The 25,305-nt window shown below is 35.6% G+C and overlaps 1 protein-coding gene across 3 annotated transcripts in view; it reads right to left on the bottom strand.

Annotated features, from left to right (window-relative positions):
* Positions 1-25,305, bottom strand: part of CCDC102B (coiled-coil domain containing 102B) — a 111,766-nt gene that overhangs the window by 7,987 nt on the left and 78,474 nt on the right. For all 3 annotated transcript variants that reach the window (XR_002827187.1, XM_023747519.1, XM_006106738.3), the window contains exon 6: positions 9,375-9,478. Coding sequence is in view for 2 of the 3 variants with exons in the window: in XM_023747519.1 (XP_023603287.1) it covers positions 9,375-9,478 (104 nt within the window). In the remaining variant the exon portion in view is untranslated. The remainder of the gene's footprint in view (positions 1-9,374; positions 9,479-25,305) is intronic.

The following is a 25,305-nucleotide window of genomic DNA, read 5'->3' on the forward strand; positions in this document are numbered from 1 at the left end:
TGCACATTGACCACCAGGGAGCAGACGCTCAACACAGGAGCTGCTGAGCTGCGGTGACTTGGCAGCTGCGGTTCTCAGGTGACGCACCCAGAACCAGAGAGGAGGGAGCCTGATTCCAGGTGCATCACCCGAGAACCGCCCTCTTGCAATCCAGGATCCTCGGGGGATGTCAGAAAGCTGGTTTCAGCCCGATCCCCAGAGGCCAGGCCAAGTGACCCCACTGGTGCACGAATCCATGCACCGGGCCCCTAGTAATAATAATAATAATAAAGGAACATATATGATGACAGAAGGAGACTAGACTTTGGGTAGTGAGTATACAGTGCAGTATACAGATGGTTCAATATATTGCATAGTGATCACCACAATCTAGTTCACATCTGTCATTATACACAGTTATAAAAATTTATTTTTTCTTGTGATGAGAACTTTTAAGATTTTCTCTGTTAGTAGCTTTCAGGTATACAACATAGCATTATTAACTATAGTCACCATGCTGCACATCACATCTCCAGGACTTACTTTATAAGTGGAAGTTGGTACTTTTTGATCCCCTTCACCCATTTCACCCACCCTCAACTAACCATCCCCCTCCTCTGGCAACCATGAGCTTGTCTTTTTTTTTAAAGTCCACATGTAAGTGACATCATATGGTATTTGTCTTCTCTGACTTATGTCACATAGAAAAATGCCTTTAAAGTTCATCCATGTCATTACAAAAGGCAAGATTTTATTTTTTGTGGCTAAATATTTATATTTATTTATCCCGTCATCTATCAATATACATTTAGGTTTTCCCTGTCTTGGCCATTGTCAATAATGCTGCCGTGAACATGGGGTGGCAGATATCTTTTCAAATTAGTGTTTTGTTCCTTTGGATAAATACCCAGAAATAAAATTGCTGGATCATATGGTAGTTCTACTGTACTTTAAATTTTCGAGGATTGTTGGTACTCTTTTTCCATAGTGGCTGCACCAATTTACATTCTCACCAATATTGTGTAAGGGTTCCCCTTTTTCCCACATTCTCACCGAAATTTATTTATTGTCCTCTTGATAATTACCATTCTAACTAGTGTGAGGTGATAGCTCATTCTGGTTTTGATTTGCATTTTTCCTGAAGATTACTTACGTTCAGCATCTTTTCATGTGTCTGTTGGCCATCTGTATGTCTTCTTTGGAAAATTGTCTATTCAGATCTTCTGCCCATTTTTAAGTTGGATTGTTTAGAATATTTTTGCTATTGAGTTATATATTCACTTTACATATTTTGGATATTAAAGCCTTATTATATATAAGACTTTCAAATATTTTTCCATTTAGTAGTAGGTTGGCTTTTCTTTTGTTGATACTTTTTGCTGTGCAGAAAATTTTTAGTTTGATGTAGCCACGCTTCTTTATTTTTGCTATTGTTGCCTTTGCTTTAGAAATAAGATCCTAAATATCATCAAGACCAATGTCTAGGAGTTACTACCTATATTTTCTCCTAGTTTTATGGTTTTAGGAATTATATTCCAACCTTTCAGTCATTTGGAGTTCATTTTAGTCGTCCCTTTTCATTCTTTTGCAGGTCCAGTTTTCCCAACACTATTTATTGAAGAGACATTTTTTCTCATTACACATTTTTGGTTCCTTTGTTTTAAATTAATTGACCATATATGTGTGGGTTTATTTCTGTTCCATTGATCTGTGTGTCTTTTTTTGCCAACACCATACTGTTTTAATTACAATAGCTTTGTAATATAGTTTAAAATCAGAGAATATGTAATTGCAGATTTGTTGGCTATTCAGAGCCTTTTATGATTACTTAAAATTTTAGGGTTTGTTTTTTCTATTTGTGTGAAAAATGCTACTAGAATTTTGACACGAGTTGCATTGAATCTGTAGCTTGCTTTGGGTTATATGGATATTTTAACAATTATTTTGTCTAATTCATGCACATAGAATATCTTTCCATTTATTTGCTTATCTCATTTTTTATATTTATTGCATATTGATAATATGTTGGACTAAATATACTATATTATTACAGTTATTTTCATCAATTTCTTTTTTTACATGGCTAATATCTGGCTCACATTATATTTCTGTTACCTAGTCATGTTCGAGAATTTAATTTTCAATACTGGAGACTGAGTAGAAGAGAGAGTGGGTCAGCTCATTTTTAGAGAACACTTAATATTCTTAGTAATGCAAATCTGATTACGTAATCCTCTGTAGAAGCCACAAGGAAAGTTTTAGGAACTAGCAATTATTTTGCCCACTAAACATATTTTCTGTATTTTTAATAGAATTTATTACAGTGTTTTATTAATCATTCTGTATTGGCAATGACTGTATTATATTCCAAGTGACATTTAAATGACCTAAAACTACTGCAGCACAATTTTAGACCATAAAGAAACATGTTAGCAGTGACCTATCTTTGCATAAATTTATAAATCTGTGGCTAGGTGAGACAAAGTACTGAACTTGGATTACAAAATAGTATAGAAATTGTGGTATAAAGCATACCACTATCGGACCAAGCAGAAAGCCTTTTTAACACATAGGTCTAAAGTTGATTATCTTTGCTATATATCCTGAAGTAGTTCATATTCTTTTTCTTCCTTGCCAAGAGTTCCTGTTGGAACAAGAAGGGAGAATTTGGCAGGAAATGATAGAGAGCAAAGGTGGAAAGAGGAAACCATTCATTTAGTGATTTAAGCTGCCAACCAAATGCACACTCCTCTGAAATAAAGGATGAAGAGAAATTAAAGTAGGACAAAATAGGGACATACTAATATGTGGACCAGAACTAGAGAAGGAAAACCAAAGACCAGATCTTGCTTGAGGTGGGCAGGCAGGTCCTGACGCCTCCTGACATAAATGCTATGCTCTCTCCCAACCAAAAAATTACAGCGTATGATTTTCCACTGCTGCTGAAACGTTTTAAGATTTTTCAATGTGTAATAGGTATTTTAATAGGAAGGTGTCAGAGCATTTCAAATGTGACTAACTGTCAAATTGCTATGGTTCTCATTGCTTGAAATCAACAGCTGGAACAAATTTTATTCTTATTCCTAGTCCCTATGACTCACTGTCTAAATTGTCAAGGTAACTCATTTCTGTTGTAAGTTTGAGCTAGTCATGTGTTCTCTATTCCATTAGGACCACAAGTTATGAATTCTACAACAGTTTTAGAAAATTAATTTATTAAATGAAGGTAATTTAATCTGAATATATGTCTCTTCATATAAGAAAATTTAAATAAATAAACAAAACAGTTAATGGAAGAAAATGAACAGCAAGGATATTTGATTACAGAAAAATATGATAAAAGGAAAGGAAGTCAGAATAAACATTCCAAGAAAACTTAAATTTTGAAATTGAATGCGTGTTCAATTCTGTTAGGCATCTCCCACAAGGTACAACATGAAATGGCCTTTATGATGGAGGCATGAGGCATTATAGAAGAGATAAAAGAAAGCCCATAATGCCGAAATTAAAGTTGTCTTGAATCAGAGTACTAGTAGCAATAAAAATTTAACAAACTTGAAAAGCTCTTTCATAATTCAAAGGGTTGCGGGCACATCCCCAGTGGGAGATGTGCAGGAGGCAGCTGATCGATGTTTCTCTCTCATCGATGTTTCTAGCTCTCTATCTCTCTCCCTTCCTCTCTGTAAAAAATCAATAAAATATATTTAAAAAAAAGAAAGCCCATAAAATAGATTTTAAAGTTGTCTTGAATCAGAGTACTAGTAGCAATAAAAAATTTAACAAACTTGAAAAGCTCTTTCATAATTCAAAGGGGAAAAAACTAAATGTTTAAAATGCTTGGAGAGAATAGAAGGCACTGGGGGTGAAGGGGGTGGAATGAGATTTTGCTTGTGGTGATGGGTGCACGATGCAGTGTGCAGATGATGCTTTCAACTGCACACAGGTTTCATTATGGCTTTGCAAAAACAGTGTCACCCCAATACATTCAATAAAAAATTTTTATGGTAAAAAAATACTAATTTGAGTCTAATTCTCACTATATAAATTAATAAATATGAGCTGGGATTATGACCCTTACTAGAAGTTTAAATGTACTCAAGGAACTACCCTCCCCCCTCAACGGTGTCATCCATTTAGGAATTCAATAATATGGAAATTGTGGTGTGGGTTGACCATTTATGAGGATCAAAAATGATTAATCACTGATTGAAATCTAAAGCATCGACAATTATCAACAAAGTCAGGATAAAACAAAATTTACTTAAAATTATACATTTTTATCTCCAACTTTTACTTGTGTATTTTTAGAAGGGCAGGACGAACAAAGGCAAATATAAAGATGAACAATTCTTCATCTGTGGGATATTTAAAATGGAATTGTATTCCTAACCTTAATTACAGAGATGCCATTAAGAAATTCAACAATTTAAAAATAACTGAAATGACTCTTAGTAGAAACAAAATCAGTCTTAAGCTCCCAAAGCGAGTTGTAGAGGAGAAACTGGAAGCAGTAAGCCCTGCACAGTGTAAGCCTTAGAGGAGAACAAAGAACAGACAACATCAAACATACGCAGGCAAGGAAGAATAGAAAGCTTACTAATTTTTTATTTATGACACTTTTTTAAATATTTTAAACCCTTTCTCAAAGACAAAACTCTCAGATTGACTCAAACTAACACCCATTTATATTCTGTATAAAAGAGGCCCAGGAGTGAATCTGGAAATATGGAAGAGGGCAGTTTGAGCACAGACCCTCTGCTGGCCCTGGCCCCTACCTTACTTCTGCTCTCCTCCTCCTCAGGCCCCATCTCTGTAATAATTAATATAGCATTGTGGGCACACATGGGCGACTCCAAAAGGGCTTCTCATATTTTAATTTCTATCAGAATCATTGGAGTGATAACCAGGGAGTGACCACATGTTGATGGACGGGGCAGAATTTATGGGAAAAGATATAGTCCTGCTTTGTGGGGGATGGTGGTTCCCCTAATAGGTCCTAGCTCAGCCACCTGTGAATGTCTTACGGAAACGGTGTGTGCCTCACTGTGGCTTTTATTCCAAAAATGCCCTACTGATCCTGAGCATCTGGTGAATTTAAGGGCATGGTGTTGGTCGGTTGCCTGGCTTGAAGTCTCCATGGTGGGGAGAGAGGTAGAACTTGAGTAGATAGGGACGGAGAGCAGAGAGCTTTCCCCCTGCCACTCACCAGTATAAGAATTTTCCAGTATCTGCTACACAATACACGGTTGCAGCAGCAACTGTTGAGTATTCCACAACCATCTGGTTTTCTACAGCTGAGGGACTCTAATATCTTCCAATGAATAGCTACTAAGGGAACAAAAAAAAATCCAAAATGACATTTCACACTCCTACTTAGATCAGTAGACTGAATAATCCTATGAGGATGAAATCAGAATATGAAAACTACATTTTGTAACTTAAAAAAAAGTGGCATCATATAATTTTAAATTCAATTGATGGGACCTCTGCTTCAAAATAAGAAAAAATAGCCTACCTCAGGACAAGGCTACTGCCAACCACTAGAAAATAAATGGCCAAATTGCAATATCATATTTTTGAAACATGTAGGTGCAACAGAACTAGATGGACTAAAACTGCAGAGATGAGAGAACCATTTGGATGTGAGCTGATGGCCACCAGTCATTTTCTATGATTTTCCTGGAGAAGATGCCAGTTCTATGATGGCTTGACTCAGGCACAGACCGCTGTTTGGGTGGGGCTGGGAGAGGAAATGAGCTCTACTTCAGGGACCACAGGGAACTGGAATGACAAATTCAAGACCTGAAGGCCAGCTTTCCCAAAACACTGCTGAATTCTGAGGCTGTTTGGGAGCCAAAGCTTCTGAGAAGAAGAAAATAGTTTCCCACAATCCCAGTAGAAATCATGGCCTAGAAATGAAGCAAGAGATGACAGCCTCAGAGAAAGCTGAGGTTCACCTGAGAGCATTTACCCATCCTGTGTGAAGCCAGAGAATGAGAATAGTAAAGGTTGAAACCAACAAACAAGAACATTGTAACTGGGAAGAAACAAGAAAAAAATCAGAATAAAAGTAAATATTTACTCAATATCTGCAGAGCTCTAAAAATATGGCATCTATAAAACACAAAGATGATTTTAAATAAAACAAGAAAAAGCTTAAATTAAAACTGAAGGACTAAAATTTTTTAGTATGAATGTTATTTTATTAAATTTTGAGTGGCATATCAGGTATTTAAGCACAAAATATAAAGGCAAGGAATTTAGGAATGTTGGAAAATAGAAATTCCAAGATGACAGGGCTATGCCTAAGTAGGAATTCACTCCCAATTAGTTTATCACATACCATTGTTCATTGGGAATTAATTTACCGAGTAATAAAAGTAGTATGAAGGAAATGATGGGCACAGAGACAAATATGGAAGTAAATAAAAATAGGCAATGATTTGGAAATGGATCTGTTAAAAGATAAAAACATAAAAAATAACCATTCTCAAGCTTTCCACTCCATCGGGTGTGATGTGCCCAAAGTTCATCCACAGTGAGGAGCGCTGTGCACCAACCAAGGCAAGAATGCTTTGGAGATTATTTTGTTTCCCGTATCAATCCCATTTCTGTTCCTAGAAATAAGCTAGGGCCAGGCCAGGGCACTGAAGGGAGGCCTTTGCATTTTGGAGTGAAATGTGCACAATGCATATGTTAGCTCTGCACACATCTTCAAAGTCTGTGCAACAGTTCCTCTTGAGATGTGGAGACAAGACCAATATTTTCAACAGCCTGATTTAAAATCCACTGTCTAACACAGCTCCTTTCCTGAATACATTTTTTTTAACCTCCATAAAAGTCATGTCATAAGATAGGTATTAAAAACATGAGAATAACCAAAGGCAAATTATTTCCTGTGTATATTGCTTCACATTTTACATAAAATATTCAATTTCCCTATTGCAATATTTTTTTAGATTCAATATAAACTATAAGTTCCCTGATGAGCAGTGATGTTGAGCATCTTTTCATATGTCTATTGGCCATTTGTGCATCTATTTTGGAGAATGTCTGTTCAGGTCCTCTGCCCAATTTTTAACTAGATTGTTTGTCTTTTTGGTATTAAGTTGTATGATTTCCTTATATATTTTGAATAATAACACCTTTTCAGATGTTTTACTGGCAAATATCTTCTTCCAGTCAGTAGTTTGTCTTTTCCTTTTGTTGGTTTCCTTCACTGTGTGAAAACTTTTTAGTGATGTTGTCCCTTTTTTTTTTCTTTTGTTTCCCTTGCCTATGGAGACATATCCAAAAAACACTGCTATAAGTGATGTCAAAGAGTTTATTTTCTTCTAGGAGTTTTATGGTTTTGGACTTTTCATTTTAGTCTAATCAATTTTGAGTTTACTTTTGTATATGATGTAAGAAGCTTTTCATTTTTTTCTATGTATCTGCCCAGTTTTCTCAACACCATTTATTAAAGAGATTGTCTTTATCCCATTATATATTCTTGCCTCCTTTGTCATAGTTTAATTGACCATATAAATAAGGGTTTATTAGTGTACTCTATTCTGTTCCCTTGATTTATGTCTGCTTTTATGCTAGTACCATGCTGTTTTGATTACTATAGCCTTGCAGTATAGTTTTCTATCAGGTAGTGTGATAACTCCAACTTTGTTCCTCTTTTCTCAAAGTTGATTTGACTATTCAGGGTCTTTCGTGGGTCCCCTTTATGTCTAGAGATGGGCAAGTCAGGTATTGAAGGCTAGATATAGCGAGAGACTTGTTTTTCACCTGTATTTGGTATCTTGGGAGGAAGATGCATTTCACTGCCCCACACCAACATGTGGCATAGCCACCGAAAAGCAAAGAAGCATGATCAGGTAGAGGAAGGTGCATTTAGCTTCTCAATGCTGATCTCAGTTCTCATTTGTGGCTGAGAGGAGAGCCCCTCCCAGGGTCCACACTGAAGGTTCTAGCTGGGTGTATCCCTCAGTCAGTTGCTTTGTAGGGGATGGGATGGGAAACAACTGAGGCTCCATTGGAAACAGCCAAGATGGATCCAGTTCAGCAAAAGGAATATTAAGCAATAATAAGCGAGTTCACATTTCATCATCGGAACATAGACGAGGCATTACCATACAGACTAGCAAACGCATTTCAGCAGTGCACACTCAGAGACGAGTGAAAGGCCAGCAGCTGGTCTATTTGCCCCCAGTCTTCTGATTCCTACTCTTCAGACCTTCCTCCAAGTCAGAGAAAGAAACAGGGGCAATAGGAAAGGCTCAGTGAATGATGAGCCTTTTAGAAAGAGATAAGTTTATTTCTCATATAAAGTAAGCTTTATTCATTAATCAATTAGCAGGTTTTCATTTCTCCCACTAATTAATGGGGAGGGGGGTGTTGAGGAAGCCCAGGTATATTTTTAACTGAATTAAATTTTACAAGTTGGCTCCACTTGCAGATAGCTAGACGTAAGTTTATATAGTGCCTTTCTAATGTAAATTTCTTTATCTTAAAATCTAAACTTAAATAAGAAGCAGTATTCCACACTATATCCAAAGATCTTCAAGAACTATTCCTCTAAGTACAATTTTATAGTTGGCTTTGTTCATTTAACTCAGAGGGAAATCACAGCTTTACTTCAGCCTGATTTATACCGAGATACTACTGTCCAATGCTGTGGGCTTTTCTGTGGTTTTACTGCAAATGTCTACCCAGAAAAAAGTCAAAAGCCCTCTTCATTGCCTAGACTGCTTGTGGCTTTATCTAAGCTTCATTCACAGGCAATCTCTTACTTTCCTGAGAATATTTGTATAAATTTGAGTGCAAATCTTGCCTTGTCCTTTCAGTTTCCTTATAATACAAATCATATTGTTTGACACCGCTGCCCACGTTTGCTTTGTATCAAGAATTATACCACATTCATTGTTACCTCTCTAGGGTGAAAACATTTCTCAATGTCACCTCAATCACTTAGATAAAACACACATGTACACAAATCTATGTTACTCAAACTATTACTTTTACTTAATACACTGATTCTTTTGTCAACTACCCAGCAAACTGTATGGCTTACAAGTTAATTTTTCTTGCAGATATTATAATTCTGTTTTCTGTGTAATGTATTCTGGAAGCTCCTACTGCCTTTCAGAAAGTCTATAACTTTTAGAACTGGAGTTGTTTTTGAATATTCAAATTGTCTTTACTATGATATTCGACATCTATTACAAAAAATAGTAAGAGCTAGATGTCTGTTGATTCAGGTATTGATTGTAAACTTCTTTCATTAATATTTCTAGTTAATGAAAATAGTGTTATTGATATTTAAGAGAAGGATTTAAAAAAAGATACCAAGAGTTTCTTCTCTAAGGTCCCAAACGTGAATTGAACACATTTTGTGAAATAATCACCTGTTCTGTAAGTGCCTGAGTTCAGTTTCCAAGTTTTCATTGACTTCTTTCTGTTCATCCAGAGATGTCTGGAGCTTGCGGATCTGATTCAGGACGTCATCAAGCTGAAAGCAAAGTAGAAAATGCTTGACTTAAAATGATAGAACTTGTTTTTAAAAGGATTTCTCAATTTTTTGCATGGTACAGTATCATGCATACATTTCTTTTGTATGTATGCATGAATAGATGAAAACATGCATTTATTTTTCAATAATATAATGAATGCATATATTCAATAATAAAATAAACATCTACATGAACTCTAGAATATTTGACATCTTTTCTATCCAGGCACTGCCTCCCCCGCACCCCACTGCTCCTCTTCCTGAGTCACTGTCTCAAAACTTGTGCTTATTATTCTCATGATTTTGAGAACATATCGTATTAAAATACATATGTATTTATGTGTGTGTTGATATATATTTAAGCATAGCATATGTGTGTTTATCCATCTGTATATACTAGGTATACCAGTTAATAATGCGGATTTTTTTCAATAGATGGAGTTACACATATGTTGATATATATGCGAGTTGGTATGTATGCTATTTTGTTGTATTGAAAACAAGCTTCAAAACTTCATATGTCAAATTTGCTGAAGGTGTTAACATCATAGATATTTTTATGCTTAAACATGTCGAATTCTGTGCCAAAAAAAAGAGCATTTGTGGGAAGTTTTAATTCATTACTTTATTTTGAAGAAAAAGTTATTGTATACTTTGGGAAGCTTATGGTGAACATGCTCCATCTCAAGATACTTGTGAACGCTAGTTTAAGCGCTTTAAAAGTGATGATTTCTATGTGAAAGACAAAGAACGTCCAAAAAAGTTTGAAGACCAACAATTACAAGCATTAATGGATGAAGTTGCATGTCAAACTCAAAAACAACTTGCAGAAAGATTAAATGTTGCTCAGCAAACAATGTCTGATCATTTAGAAGCAAAGGGGAAGATTTTAAAGGAAGGAAAATGGATGCCACACCAACTGAACAAAAGACAAATGGAAAACCGAAAAGTCATCAGTAAAATGTTGCTTCAACAGCATGAAAGAAAGTCTTTTTTGCATCGAATTGTGACTGGCGATGAAAAGTGGATTCATTTTGAGAATCCCAAATGCACAAAATCATGGGTTGATCCAGGTCAACCATCAACATCGACTGCAAGGCCAAATCTCTTCGGAAAGAAGACTATGCTCTGCATTTGGTGGGATAAGGAAGGTGTGGTGTATTATGAGCTTCTAAAAGCAGGTGAAACCATTAATACTGATCGCTACCAAAAACAATCAATTTGAACCACTCTTTGATTGTGAAATGACCAAAATGTTCCAGAAGACATGGCAAAGTAATTTTGCTTCATGATAACGCACCATCTGGGACGGTATCCACAGATTACCTGAAAGATGGGGAAATGGGTAGCTGGCGATGGACATTACTTTGAATAAAGCACTTTTGATGTTTCTTTTGAAATTATCGTGTTTTTCTTTGATTACAAAATCCTCCATTATTAACCGATACACCTAGTATATTCCAAGTGTGTTGGTATGTATATATATGTATAGTATAGTATATTGGGGCAAATATATATTTTTAAATACATTGTTTTTTTATGTGTTTTTTTACTTAAACATAAAAAATGGGTATTGTGGGTATCATACTATATGTAATCTTCTGACACTTGCTATTTAAATTCGATTGCTAAGACATCTATATTGGCATCTCAATGTAGTTTGTTGTCTGTTAGCCTATCTAATAAAGATGGAATATGCAAACTGACCATCACTTTGCAACAAAGATGGCGGTGCCCACAGCCAATAAGAAGGTAATATGCAAATTGAGCGACAAAGATGGCAGCAGCCGGGCCAGGACGCTTGCGTTGTTGCCATGGGGACGACGTAGGCGTTCCTCCCTGGCCACTCCAGGCCTCTGGGCAGCACGGGAAGGTGGAAGGTGGCTACTGGCTGGAACGAAGGTGGAAATGCAGCTCCAGGCTGGAGCAATGGGGAGCGAAGGCGGAAAGGTGGCTCTGGCTGGAGCAAAGGCAGTGCCAGCAGCCAGAGGAAGGAAGGCCTATTCTTGCACAAATCTTTGTGCATCGGGCCTCTACTACATTATAATATTGCATGAATAAGCCAGGATATCATGCCACCCTCCTGTCCATGAGTATTAGATTGTTTGCAGCCTTATGCTGCTCTGAACATTCTTGCATATGTATCCTGATGCAAAGTATTCTCTTGAGATACACCTAGGAGGACAATTGCCAGGTTATCCTTTGTTGATGCTTAATTTTACAAGATAATGCCCAAAATTCTCCACTAATTTGCCTCCCAAAGACAATTAGAAGGGATCTGTTTGAGCACAGCTTTGCCAACACTCAATGTTGTGAGATATTAAAACTCTGGCCAATCCCTAATTAATAATGGTTTTTGATACCTCTACATTTTTATTGGCCTAGTGTTTTTCTTTTGTGCCTATTTAGGTCTTCTGCTCATTCTTCTAGGAGCTTTCCTTTTAAAAAAAATTTTTGTCCATGTTAACGTTACAGTCTTGATACTAACCTTTGGTCAATTATGTGTTCCAAATATCTTCACCAAGTATATATGAAATTCATAACTTATTTTTATACTTATTTAAGAGCTCTTCGAATGCTTATTTTATTAAATAACATTTATCAATAGTTTATCTTATAGTTGGGATATATTTAATAATGTTAAAAATACTTCCCTAATCAAAGTTCAGAGAAATAATCTGTATTTTCAACTAAAATTTAATAGTTTTCCATTTGTCACTTACGTCCTGAATCAAGCTGCAGTTAATTTTTATATATGAGGTAAATACCAATTTTATTTTTTTTATATAGACACACATTTTAATAGGAACATATATTGAATAAGTTATTCCCCTATTGATCTGACATATCAATCTGTCATTTTAAAATTTTATATATTCCATGTATAAAGTTTCTTCTATAAAGTCTGCTTATATGTTCTACTGTAGGGATTAATATTTGATCTTTCACACTGAATTCCTAGAGCCTTCATTGTAAAGCCTGATTTAACACAGGCCAAGCTCCCTTTTCCCAGCAGCTCTTTTCCTCAGAAATATCGAGAATATTCTTGATTCTTCATAATTTTAAAAATAGCTTAGTAAATCCCATGAACAACCCTATTTGTATTTAGCTTGGAATTTCATTCTGTAACTTAAGTACATTTGATACCATTTTGAAATTTTTTTTTGTCTATGAACATGGTACATTTTACATTTTGTAAGTCATTCCTGAAGTCTCTCAATGAAGTATAATTCATTAGAAATTTCACACTCCATTTTATTTGATTTACTTCAAAAACTTTTATATTTCTTCTTTCTTAAGTGGGTTTTTCAAGTAGATATTTATTTGGTATGACAGTGTCAGTTCCAAGGACAGTTCCTACAGAATCTAATTATGAATAACAGTGTCTTTTACACTTTTTCTTCAATTTATAATGTTTCAGCTTCAATTCTATCATTATGGATTTTAATATAGGAACACTATATGGGATATATGATGACTATTTGGAAAGCTTCATCACGGACAGGTACTATTACATATTTAAGGAATATTTTGGTTGAACTATATGAAATACATTATAGTTTGAATAGAGTATAATACTTAAAATAAGTAGATGTTATTTTATTAAGGTCAAAAGTGGAGTAGAGATGTATATATCACAAGTAATTAACATTCATGGTCTTTTATTCATCATGTATTGAAATATCTGAAAAAATACCAGAGACACATATAAGCTCTTCCTGTACAATTATTTTTAGTATGATCATGACAAAGTCGAATTGACCTGAATGGTTACTACAAGTATTATTTAATTATAGTCCATCACTCTGATGGAACATTCTGCAGACATTAAAATGTTATTTAAGAAAAATCCTTACAACATTGTGAGTAGTGCATAACATCTCTTATGCAAAATTATTTTTAAAAATAATACTGAAATACTGGTGGAAATTTCAAGCTGTTGATTTTTCTAAATCTGTGCCATGACTTTGTAAAGTTTATAGTAAGAAATAAATATGACTTTGTAAAGTTTATAGTAAGAAATAGGTGCAATAAAAAATGTCCAAGGTGCAAATAATTCTGCTGGTGCGGCGCAAGACTTTTGCATTTCCCCAGGGTCCTAAGTGATACTGATGCAGCCAGTCCTTGTAACACTCTGAGTAGAAAACACAGGAACCCTGGCCAGAAGGATGGAGCTTTCCTTAAGTACCCCAGTATACCAGCTGCTTACTTTTATCAATTCATCCAACTAAATTTTAGTGGTCATTTTCTGTCTCTAGCTCTCACCAGATATCTAAGTAATTAATTTTCTTTCACGTCTTTCATGTACTTAAATCTGAGGCCAAGCACCATACTTAATAATGTAAATGGCACCCAAAGCAAGAATGCTGATGTTTTCTTTCTAAGAGTTACATGATTTATATATGAACTGTCTTGGTCTTTTGCCACTGGAATAAAAGCTCATGTTTAAGGGATTTACATTTAATTCATGTATAGATTTCACATGTTTGCAACACTGCTTGCATGTTTGTTTTTTTAAATAAGTGGATGCCAGATAGGCTAAAGTAACAAATGTCCTTCCACTTTTGTTAAGTTTTTGCCAAGAAAGTAGGGTGTAATTTTTAAAGTTCTATATAAGTAGTATCCTAAAACATTTTTATGTCAAGTAAATCCAGCTCAATATTTACTGTAAGTACAAATAATTGCTTTATTCCTATTACTGCTCTGGTAAGGCCCCAGGCAGTCTGGCAAAAATGTGAGTAGACCCAAAAATCTATGATTCAAAAAAATATATATTGCCATATCTATAATCTGATCAATCTGGCAGTATAACAAGGTCCAAGCTATAGTTGTAAGCCTTGGTGATATAGAGGCAATGACTTCAGCTAAAAAGACTGCAGCTGCAATTCCTGGAAAATATTAATTTCTATCATTGAAACAATAAGGAAAATAATGCCCTGGCAGAGTAGCTCAGTTGGTTAGAGTGTCACCTGATATGCCAAGGTTGCAGGTTTGACTCACAGTCAGGGCACAAACAAGAAGCAACCAATGAATGCATAATAAGTGGAACAACAAATTGATGTATTTCTCTCTCTCCATTTCCCTCTCTCTAAAATTATAGACATTTTCAAAACAAAAGAAAAAATAAGGAAAACAAGACTAGAAAAGCCAGTTAGACATTGCAAATAGCAGCACATAAATCCCAAGTGATTTGTATTACAAATCTGTATCGAAATCTAACTGGAAACCGTTGATAATCAGTTTTGACACATCTTTCCATTAGCAGATGAACAGGACCGATTTCTGTCCCAGAAACTGAAGTGACATGTTGAGCATCAGGTGTTCTGGCAAGTTCTTCTGGCCAATCTGCTCTGATTCTGCTCCAGGGCATCCACACTCGGTGTCTTTCTAATCTGTCCAGCTTGGGATGTGATTAAGCTAATGAGGAATGATGGCACAAATTCAGGTAAGTTTCCTGTTCACAAATTCCCTCAACCCGATTCACGTGACACAGAGCCTTTGAAAGAAATGAGTACATATGACAGCTGGCCAACTTCAAATAATTAAGACTAGCTTTTGGAAAATACTTAAAATTGGAACTGAAATATTCTAAACAATTATACCAAAGATTACACCAAAATGTACTCTTTCCCTGGAAAAAAAATTCAGCAAAGTTAACAGGCACATTTTGCTAAAAATTCTTGGTGATGGAAAGTGGTTGCCTTTTGAAATTTTGCTAAGTATATAGTTTGTGTTACATGATCCTATTATTTTCCAATGTAATAATTATTTATAATATCTTATTTACTACTTACATAGAAATTATTGGATGATTTAAATTCAGTGACTCCAAGTAATTATGACTAAGGTAGTACAAATTAAAATGTGATCTTATCTTAACAGAATATAAATGTTCTGTGGTCTTGTAGTTGTGATTTACCAGAATTATTTTTTATTAGTGTCCATACTGGCCTCTTTTATACATATGTCATTGACTTGCATGCTTTTGTTAAACTAGCTATTAAATTTCTATTTGATACTTTCTTTTTTTATTAAATGTATTGGGGTGACATTGGTTAATAGGATAATATAGGTTTCAGATGTAGATTTCTATGATACGAGATCTGTATATTGCACTGTGTGCCCACCACTGAAACACAAGTACTTACATTTAAAGTAAGTAGTTTTACTGGACAATTAAGAAATGTCGCCGAAACCGGTTTGGCTCAGTGGATAGAGCGTCGGCCTGCGGACTGAAAGGTCCCAGGTTCGATTCCGGTCAAGGGCATGTACCTGGGTTGCGGGCACATCCCCAGTGGGAGATGTGCAGGAGGCAGCTGGTCGATGTTTCTCTCTCATCGATGTTTCTAACTCTCTATCTCTCTCCCTTCCTCTCTGTAAAAAATCAATAAAATATATTTTAAAAAAAAGAAATGTCAAAGAAGCTAGCAATGGATACATGAATTACTGAAATAATTTATTGACCTTTGAAGTGTATAAACTAACTTTTCTAATGAGCTAACTTAGCAAAGTAGGGTTAATGAAAATAATTACTGAAAATAATGAGTATATGTCACCTGGACAACTCAATCAGCACATTAAACTCTTAACAGCGAAAGATAGGTTTGATTATAAGTGAATTAGTTTGACTCGGTAATTCTATAAAGAATGATACAGGTTCAGATTTCAGAGATTCCCATTTTTGGAAACCTGGAGACAGTTTGCTCTACATTTCATTCCCAATGATCTGAAGCAATAATTCCCCCAAAGATTTTATTGTCATCTTTGTAATCAGAAACCAGAATAATTTTCCCAATGGCTGTGCTTTAGGTTTAGTGTTGTTTTCTCTTTGGGGAACACATGTTGGTAAATCTGTGGTAGAGCTCAACATTCTTTTTTTTTTTTTTTGAATCCTCATCTGAGGACATTTTGCCATTGATTTTTAGAGAGAGGGAGAGACAGAGAAAAATATGGATGTGAGAGAAACACATTGGTTGGTTGCCTCCTACATGCACCCCAACCTGGGCCCAGGGGGAGTCTGCAACCCAGGTACATGCCCTTAACCCTTCCGTCCACAGGCCAATGACTAACTACTGAGCCAAACTGGCAAAAAAAAGTATGAAAACATTATAAAACATATATTGAGAGAACTGACACTTCCTAATTTCAATGCTTACTAAAAACAGTAATCAGGACAATGTTTTACTGGCAGAAGAACAGATATTTAGGCCAATGGAATAAAATTGTGTCCAGAGTCCAGGAAGAAACTATTACATTTATGGTCAACTGGATTGTGACATGGATGCCAATATATTCCAATGGGAAAAGGATAACCTTTTTTTCACAAATAATCTTGGGGCAACTAGATATCCACAAGCCATGATTGAAGTGAAATGCCTACCTCACACCTCATTAATAAAAATCAACTCAAAATGGATCAGAAATCGATACATAAGAGCTAAAACTATAAAACTCTTAGAGGAAAATACAGGAGTAAATCTTCCTGATTTTGAAATAAGCAATGATTTGACATACAAGCAACAGAAGAAATAAACAAATTAGACTTCCTCTAAGTCATTTTTAAAGTTTTATGCTCCAAATACATACAACTGTCAAGAAGCTGAAAGGACAGTCTACATAATGAGAAAAATATTTGCAAATCATGTATCTGAAAGGGGATTTCTATGCAGAATATACAAAGGACAATTCAAAAAATACCTCAATTAAAAATAGGCAAAGGATCTGAATATATATTTCTGCCAAGAATGTATAAAAATGGCCAATTAGTACATGAAAACATGACCAACACTTTAAGTCATTAGGGAAATTCAAGTCAAAACTGCAATGAGATACCACTTCACCCCCATAAGGATGATATAATTAAAAAAGATGGACTCTAACAAGTATTGGTGAAAATGTGGAGAAACTAGAACCTCCAAACATTGCTTGTGAGATTATAAAATGCTGCAGCCACTTTAGAAAATAGTTTGGTGGCCCTTATATACATCTACACAAAAAATTCATATATGAATGTTCATCAGTATTATTTGTAATTGCCAAAAAAAATGAAATACCCCAAATACAACCAGCTGAAGAAAAAATGTGGTATAGCCATTCAATGGTATGTTAATTGACCATAAAAAGAATGAAGTGTTGATTCATGCTATGATAGAGGATAACTCTTAAACCTGATACTAAGTGAAAGTAGCCATCACAAAGGGCCATAGATTCTATGATTCCATTTCTATGAAATGTTCAAAATAAGTAGCTCCATAGAGAGAGGAAGTAGATTAATGCTTGTCAAATGCCGAGGGTAAAGGGAGGATGGGGCATGACTGCAAACCTATAAAAATAAAAGCATAATATGCAAATCAACCAAACAGCTGAACAGTGGAATGACCGTCCAGATGACCTTCCAGACGAAGCAGGGGCTGTGAGGGCCTACTCTTGCATGGATTTCGTGCATCAGGTCTTTAGTAGGTATGTAATTTCTTTTGAGGATTATGAAAATGTTTTAAAATTAGATTTTAGTAATTATTGCACAGCTCTATGATTTTATTTAAAAAACACAGAATTAAGTTTAATACTTTGAATGGGTGAAATTTATTATATGTGAATGAGATCTCAAAAAGCTGTTCAAGTAAATAAAGTATGGCAGGCATTTCAGTTGCTATAATATTTATATTATTAAGCCAAATCAAAGTGAATTCTTTTGTAGATACTGTAGAATTAAGTCAGGTGAATATATCCAGTGATTCCAAAGTTCTTAATGTTATCTTAAATAATTGCACTACTTGAATCTAGAATATTTCATTGTTTTATCTCTATATAGTATGTTTTAACTCTATATAATAAACATACATATTCTTTAAGAATTTGATAGATAAATGGACAATGATACCTTAGTACATCTATTAACCGAGATAATCTTATATGATTTTTATATAAAAACATTCTATTAAACAGTTTATTCCAGTTTAAGAGCTGCTTTTCTTTTCAAGAACTCAAATTAGCATCATGACCAGTGGAAGTTAAGCACTTGACATCCTACAATGCTGCAGACTCTTAATTTGTGCCTTGAGGGACCAATACTGAGAATTTGTTCAGGGTACCATAGCAACTGCAGAATCAGAGCAATGATATCATGTAGCAAATCTGTAGCTGAGAGAACACTCAAGGGTTCCACTGGATCATGTGGGCAGCAATATTACAGATGTTGATGGTGTGGCATCTTGATAAGGAACACTTAATTGGTGTTAATTTTACCTAAAGTAAAGACAACAATAGGACATCTCTTTATATCAAGATGTGTGACCAAAAGGTAAGGATATTTAATTTGTAACCAATGTCTCCCAAGGGTTTTGATGTGAGTCTTTGTTAAAACTGACTTTAAGTTTCATTGACCTGAGTAATATGCTAAAGTAAACGTTTGCACAGAGAATAACAATAGCTTGTCTCACATCAAAGGAAGACAAAGCACTATCAAATATTAATTTTCATGACAACACTTGTATTTGATCATCATGTGATATATGTATTTCCCACTCTCTTCTCTGAGAAACTGGAGCACTAATAAAGACGCAAGAACAAACAATCCTTCCTCCTCTATTTTATTTTGCTCAGTTAACACACAACAGATGTCTGCTTTCAGAAGGAAGCTTTGGGAGAGCTCTGGGCTCTGTGCCTCCTTGCCTTTGGATATTGGAATGGATTCCAGCATCATGAAACTCAATGAAAGAAATGAAATTGCCATTTGTGTCCCAAATTTCAATCTGTTATCACATGTCATGAACCACAAGGCTTATTCTCCAACTATTGTTGAATACAAGTATAAAAATCCAGTTACTTCTCATTGTTTTAACCAAAAAAAAAAAGAAATTATAGAAAAACCAGCAAAAATGAAAATAGATTAAAAATATAAAATTCTCTTAAAGGAATTTAAGCATTAGGAACAGGAGAAGTCAGTACAAAACTACTCTATTTTATTGATGATAACATGATTTGGAAACTCCTTAATGCTCTGTATTCTAACCATTTAGCACAGTTATCAAGACAGGGCCTGTCACACCCTAGTCCATCTACAGAGGTGACAATCTAGTGAGTCATAAATCTGCTTCCACAAAACATGGAAGCAGAAATGGCATTTTTATTAAGAGCCACATGACTAATATCCAAAAAAGGAACAAATTGAATAATTAAAAAAACAGTAAATATTCTCGGTTAATTGATTACAATTGAGGCTCAAGGTGTTATTAGGTATCCCAAAGAAGAAATTTTTTCTTTCAAAATAAAGTAGAAAAGAAACAGAAAAAGGTATTTTATAAAGCAGCAGAATACAAGAAGCAATACAGTAAAAAATACAAATTATGTAAAAGCAAAACTGGTAATTTTGACTGACTTATAAGTTAAAGAACCAATGCTTAATTTTTTCACAGAGGAAAGGGAGGATATTATAATTGAACTAGGGGCCCAGTGCACGAATTCGTGCACCTTGAAAGGAACTGTGGGCTGCGAGGCTGCAGTAGGCACAGGGGTGGGTCTCGGCCCATCCTTTGCACCCCCGCCTGGCCCCCGGTCCCCTGTCAGCCAGCAGCCCTGCTCCCACCGCCGCCGCTGCTCACATCCACTGACAGCACAGAGTGATTGGGTCCAATGCCATCAGCAGATGCAAGTGGCAGCTGCTGCCCCGATTGCACCTCAGGAGCAGGAGGAAGTAGAGAAGCCCTCAGGGGCAATCAGGGCTGGCAGCCACCGCTCGCACCTGCTGATGGCGCTGGGCACTGGCAGCAGGTGCAAGCGGCAGGCGGGACCGTGGCATGCGGGAGCAAAGAATTTTTAGTAACCACCAGAGGCTCACCCTGATGACAGAGACTGGCGCCCCTCCTTGGTCTGGCACCCCGGCTCACCTGCTCCACCATCCTGCTGTGGCCAATGCCCGCCATATTCTGCACACATCATAGCAACCAGCTGTTCAGTTGTTCTGCCGTTTGTTCTATTTGCATATTAGCCTTTTATTATATAGGATATTCTTTTTATTTTTTTAGTTTAGAAGAGAACCTCTAAAAAGGACAATAAGAGGAACAATATATGATATAAAGAAGAAATGTTTTGCTCTACAATACAAATATTTATCTGGGTTTCAATTTGCCTAGTGACAAAACATATGCAGGGACATTACTTATCTGGTACCTTCTCTTTCCTGAATAAAGATTTTTGGTTCATAGCATTTCTATGGGTCTCTTTCCTGAGATAGAATATAAGACAAAACAAACTAAATACTTATTTTAATGAAGAAGGTTCAAATGGAAAACCTTATAATAAAATATATACTCTTCCATTTAAAGAAAAGATACACACTGATTAGTGTATGGACTTTTGCCTGCATAACCGATAGATGGTTTTTGGCCACATTCTTATGGAAGATTCAAACAAAGAGAAAGAATTCTGAAAGTACAATGTTTCTAAAAATAGGTCCTTCATTATTTGTTGAATTACATTTAAGCTTCTGAGTTCCAAACTTCCTGCATTGTCTACTGTAATATTTGTAGTATTTCATAGCTGGTCCAATTAGCCATATGTTTCAAGATCTCTCTCCACTAAGAAACTTTAATTTCCTCTCAATAATTTTGATTATTGTTATCAGAAATAACCAACATGTACAGCAGTAGCTGAATTGCTTAATATGAGAAAAAAGGGGTTAACTGGTACATTAAACAAGTGTTTAAAATATAGTGAAAATATTTAAATTTTATTTTACATTATTTCCTACTAAAAATAACTTTATAATCACCTTAGGGTTCTCCCTATTATCAAGTTAAGCTAGTTTAAATAACAGGAATAGTAAATGGAAATGTAGTCATGATTTACAAGATTTATGCAGTACTGAAATATAAAGAAAACATCTCTCCCAGTAAAGAGTAAGTAGATTAATGCTGGCACACTTTCAGTTTTATTTAATGCCAACACAGCACTTCCAGTCATAGTGTTCATGATATTACAAAGGCCAAAGGGGACTCATTAGTGCTGATGGCATAAAGACAGATAACCGATATTTAAAGCACATTCCTTAAAACAGAAATCCAATTCTTGCTCTGCATGTGTAAAAACTGATGAAAAGGTAGTAAGCATTGTTTCAGTAGAGCAAGATTCAGATTCCAAAATTTAACACTGTCTTTGCACCCTTCTTTGAACCTAACTGCGGCCTACTATCTGAGTCATTGGAACCAACTGAACATTTCATCTGCCATTTATTTTGCATATTAATACAAAGTCAATGCAGTGAAAATGGCCCAAAAATATTTAAGTTATTATGAAAGTAATTTAGATCTCACAGGCCTCCAGAAGGGTTCTCTGGGACCTTCAGAGTTGAGAACAGCTGATTTAAAGAATGTTTTCCCAACAGAGTACATTCCATGCTGGATGAGCTCCTAACATGATTGGTTTACTTTGACTTAAAGTTTCTAGAAACAGTACAACATATCTGACCCATACCTCCTTGCATATAAGTTACATTTAAATGGGAAGCACATCATCCAATCAGTAGAGCATAAGGCCTGTAATTCAGATGGCTACATAATATATGCTTCCAAAGATCCCAGCTTGGAATGTTGCTGTCCAGTTCATTTCAGACTAACTGTAAATAGTTTTAGAGTTTTCTTTCACTAATACGGCACAAAGCACTATTAGATAAGTGAATGAATGAAAGCAAACAAGCGTGCCTTAAATGCATATGAATGAATAAAGTGGGAAGTGGGTTGGAAAAATTCATGAATGCTACTGGCAGTCCAACAGGATAATAACTTTAAAACAATACTCCAATTTTGCTCTCCATACCTAGGCCATTGAGTGAATACTTTCCATGCAGATTGGCCAGCATAAGACTTTCTACATGGGTAAAATAATGATTATGCAACTCCTTGAAGTTCTTATTTTTCTTAATTTGGGTAATAAACTCTATTAACATCTTAAAATATTTTATATTGAGATAACCATGGATATTTTATATAATACAAAGGAAATTCTCATAAAAAAAACTGTACACATCAAAGAAATGTTGCATTGTTAAAAGCTACTTGTTCACTCTCTTTGATATTCAGGGAATTTTATGAAGAATTGCTATCACGAACAGCCACCTGTTATTCAACTTTCATCAGATAACCCTACTAACCATATACCTAAACTTAGAAATGCAATTATAGTTCCCCTTTTGAATATTTTTTAAGTTGAGGTTTTTTCAAAGAAGACTGTATTCTTCTAACAGACAATATGTTATAAAGCAGCGGTTCTCAAGCTGTGGGTCGCGACCCCTTTGGGGGTCGAACGACCCTTTCACAGGGGTCCCCTAAATACATCCTGCATATCAGATATTTACATTACAATTCATACCAGTAGCAAAATTACAGTTATGAAGTAGCAACGAAAATAATTTTATGGTTGGGTGTCACCACAACATGAGGAACTGTATTAAAGGGCATTAGGAAGGTTGAGAACCACTGCAAAGCATTTAATTTTGTATACTTAGTACTTAAAAGTAAATGCATCTTGGTAGTATAGGTACTAAAATTAAATACTATAACAGATTTTTAATTGACTACAAATTTAATGGACTGGTAGCACATAGAAAGTTAAGGGATTTTTAACAGACTATTTTCTATAGCAGTTTAGGTTTACATAAATATTGAAGGGAAAGGAAAGAGTTCTCATATACTCTGAGTGTCCCCAGGCTCCCCTATTATTAACAGCCTGCATTAGTGTGGAACAGACAAAAGATAATGCCTTGAGCAAGACTGAAAATCATGAGAGGTGGAAATAAGTGGTCATATTTGTGACATGTTAAGAATATGGAAGTCAAAGAATGAATGTGAGGATTGATTTTATATGGAGGGAGAAAGGAAGGAGTAAAAAAAAATGACTCAGCTATTTTGCCTGTGCAATAGAATAAACTAGAGGAGCAGGATTAAAGATCTGAATTTGAGAGTTATCAGCATACAAATGGCATCTAAAGCTATGAGGTTGAAAATATCACCTTTGGGATGAGTGTGTAGCTAGGCACAGATAACTGAAGGGGTAACCCTAGAAACTCCCACAGGTAGAATTGGAGACATGAAGAGAAATCAACAAGATTGAGATCAAGGGTATAGAAGAAGGTGAAACCCAAGAAATGCTGATTTTTCTAAAAGCCTGTTAAGTAAATTACTTTAAGATGGAACTTACTGGCTATGTCAAATTATTATGACATATTGAGAAAGATGAAGACTGAGAATAGACCACTGGTTTTAAAAGTATGGAGAACATTGATGATGCTGACAATATTTCTCTTGGGATAGAGGTAGTGGTCAGAATATCATTGGTGTGGTTAGAATGAAGGTTGTAAAGATAACAAATACAACTCTTTCAAGGTTGTTATAAAAAAGGGGGAATAAAATTTTGTAGTAGCAGCAATGGAATACATGATTAAAGAAAGTTGCTTTATTTTAAGCATTATGTATAAAATATTTTAATATACATGTATGTGAGTATACATATATACAGGTTTTCCCCACTATCCAAAAGTGGAGTGTTCCTATGAAATCTCTCATAATCCAAAACAGCATGAAGCAGTATATTCCCTGCTTTCCCAAAGTTCCTGTTACACCACTCCACTTTTAGGGAAGAACCTACATTAGTACTGCAATGGCTTTGTTTTCCCAAGGAAATTCTCCCACTAAAGACCTACCTTAGTACCTGGTTTCGCTAACAGAAATCCAAAGAGGATTTTCACTTTTACAAAGAAAGCTGAAAGCCAGGAGAGGAAAAGCTAGCAAAAGATTATGGTCTAAACCAGGGGTCCTCAAACTTTTTAAACAGGGGGCCAGTTCACTGTCCCTCAGACCGTTGGAGGGCCGGACTATAGTTTTAAAAAAAACTATGAACAAATTCCTATGCACACTGCACATATCTTATTTTGAAGTAAAAAAACAAAACGGGAACAAATACAATATTTGTATTTGCATGTGGCCCGCGGGCCGTAGTTTGAGGACCCCTGGTCTAAACCTTTCCATAGGCCTTCAAACTTCTTGATTTCCCTCAGTTCCTCTCTCAAGCTGCATAGTCCAAGGACACACAAGTCTGAGCTAAGAAGATGGGTTTGCTGTGCTACCAAGTCCTGAAGCAGAACAGACATACTGGACAGTGGAGTGGGTTGGTGAAGTGGAGAGAGCAAGACCATGATAAATGCCTGCAGGAAAGGGTAACCTTCAAATCATGCACGGAAAGTGGAATGGCATTATTAGAATGACTTAGATCAGAAATATACAAAAATTGGGATGCTGGACTCCTGTTCATGTTGTGTGCCTATGGTGTCTTCATGGTAGAGGCAGCAGTATGGAATTCTGTCACTGTTAGAGGTGCAGACAGAAGGGGTGTCAGACAATAAATAATTAAAACAAACACATGACTGCAAATACCCTTAAGCAATGGGAGGAAAAGAAACAGGGAAAATTGTGTCTGGGAACCCTGTGAATACCACCATCTTGACATATACTTACATTTAACTACACACATTTATGTTTGACTATCGCCTGCTACACTAAAAACCTCTTCTTATAAAGAACCCAAGTATATTTTGACACCTAACATAGAAGTTAGGAAGCAATAAATATTAGATGAACTGGGCTACTTTCTACAGTTCAATTCAGATCTCGGGTCTGTGGCCTGTGCCTGTGTCCCCATGTGAACTGGCAGCTGGCCTCTTTCTTTGTTATTTCTTTTTAATCTTACCTGAAACACTTACCAAATCTTTTTCATAGATAAATGTGAATTTCAGTCTATCGCTATTCTCACAATCTTAAAATTAGCACGGTGTAAAT

The sequence above is a fragment of the Myotis lucifugus genome, unplaced genomic scaffold (genome assembly GCF_000147115.1).
Source record: "Myotis lucifugus unplaced genomic scaffold, Myoluc2.0 scaffold_897, whole genome shotgun sequence".
NCBI classification, from domain to species: domain Eukaryota; kingdom Metazoa; phylum Chordata; class Mammalia; order Chiroptera; family Vespertilionidae; genus Myotis; species Myotis lucifugus.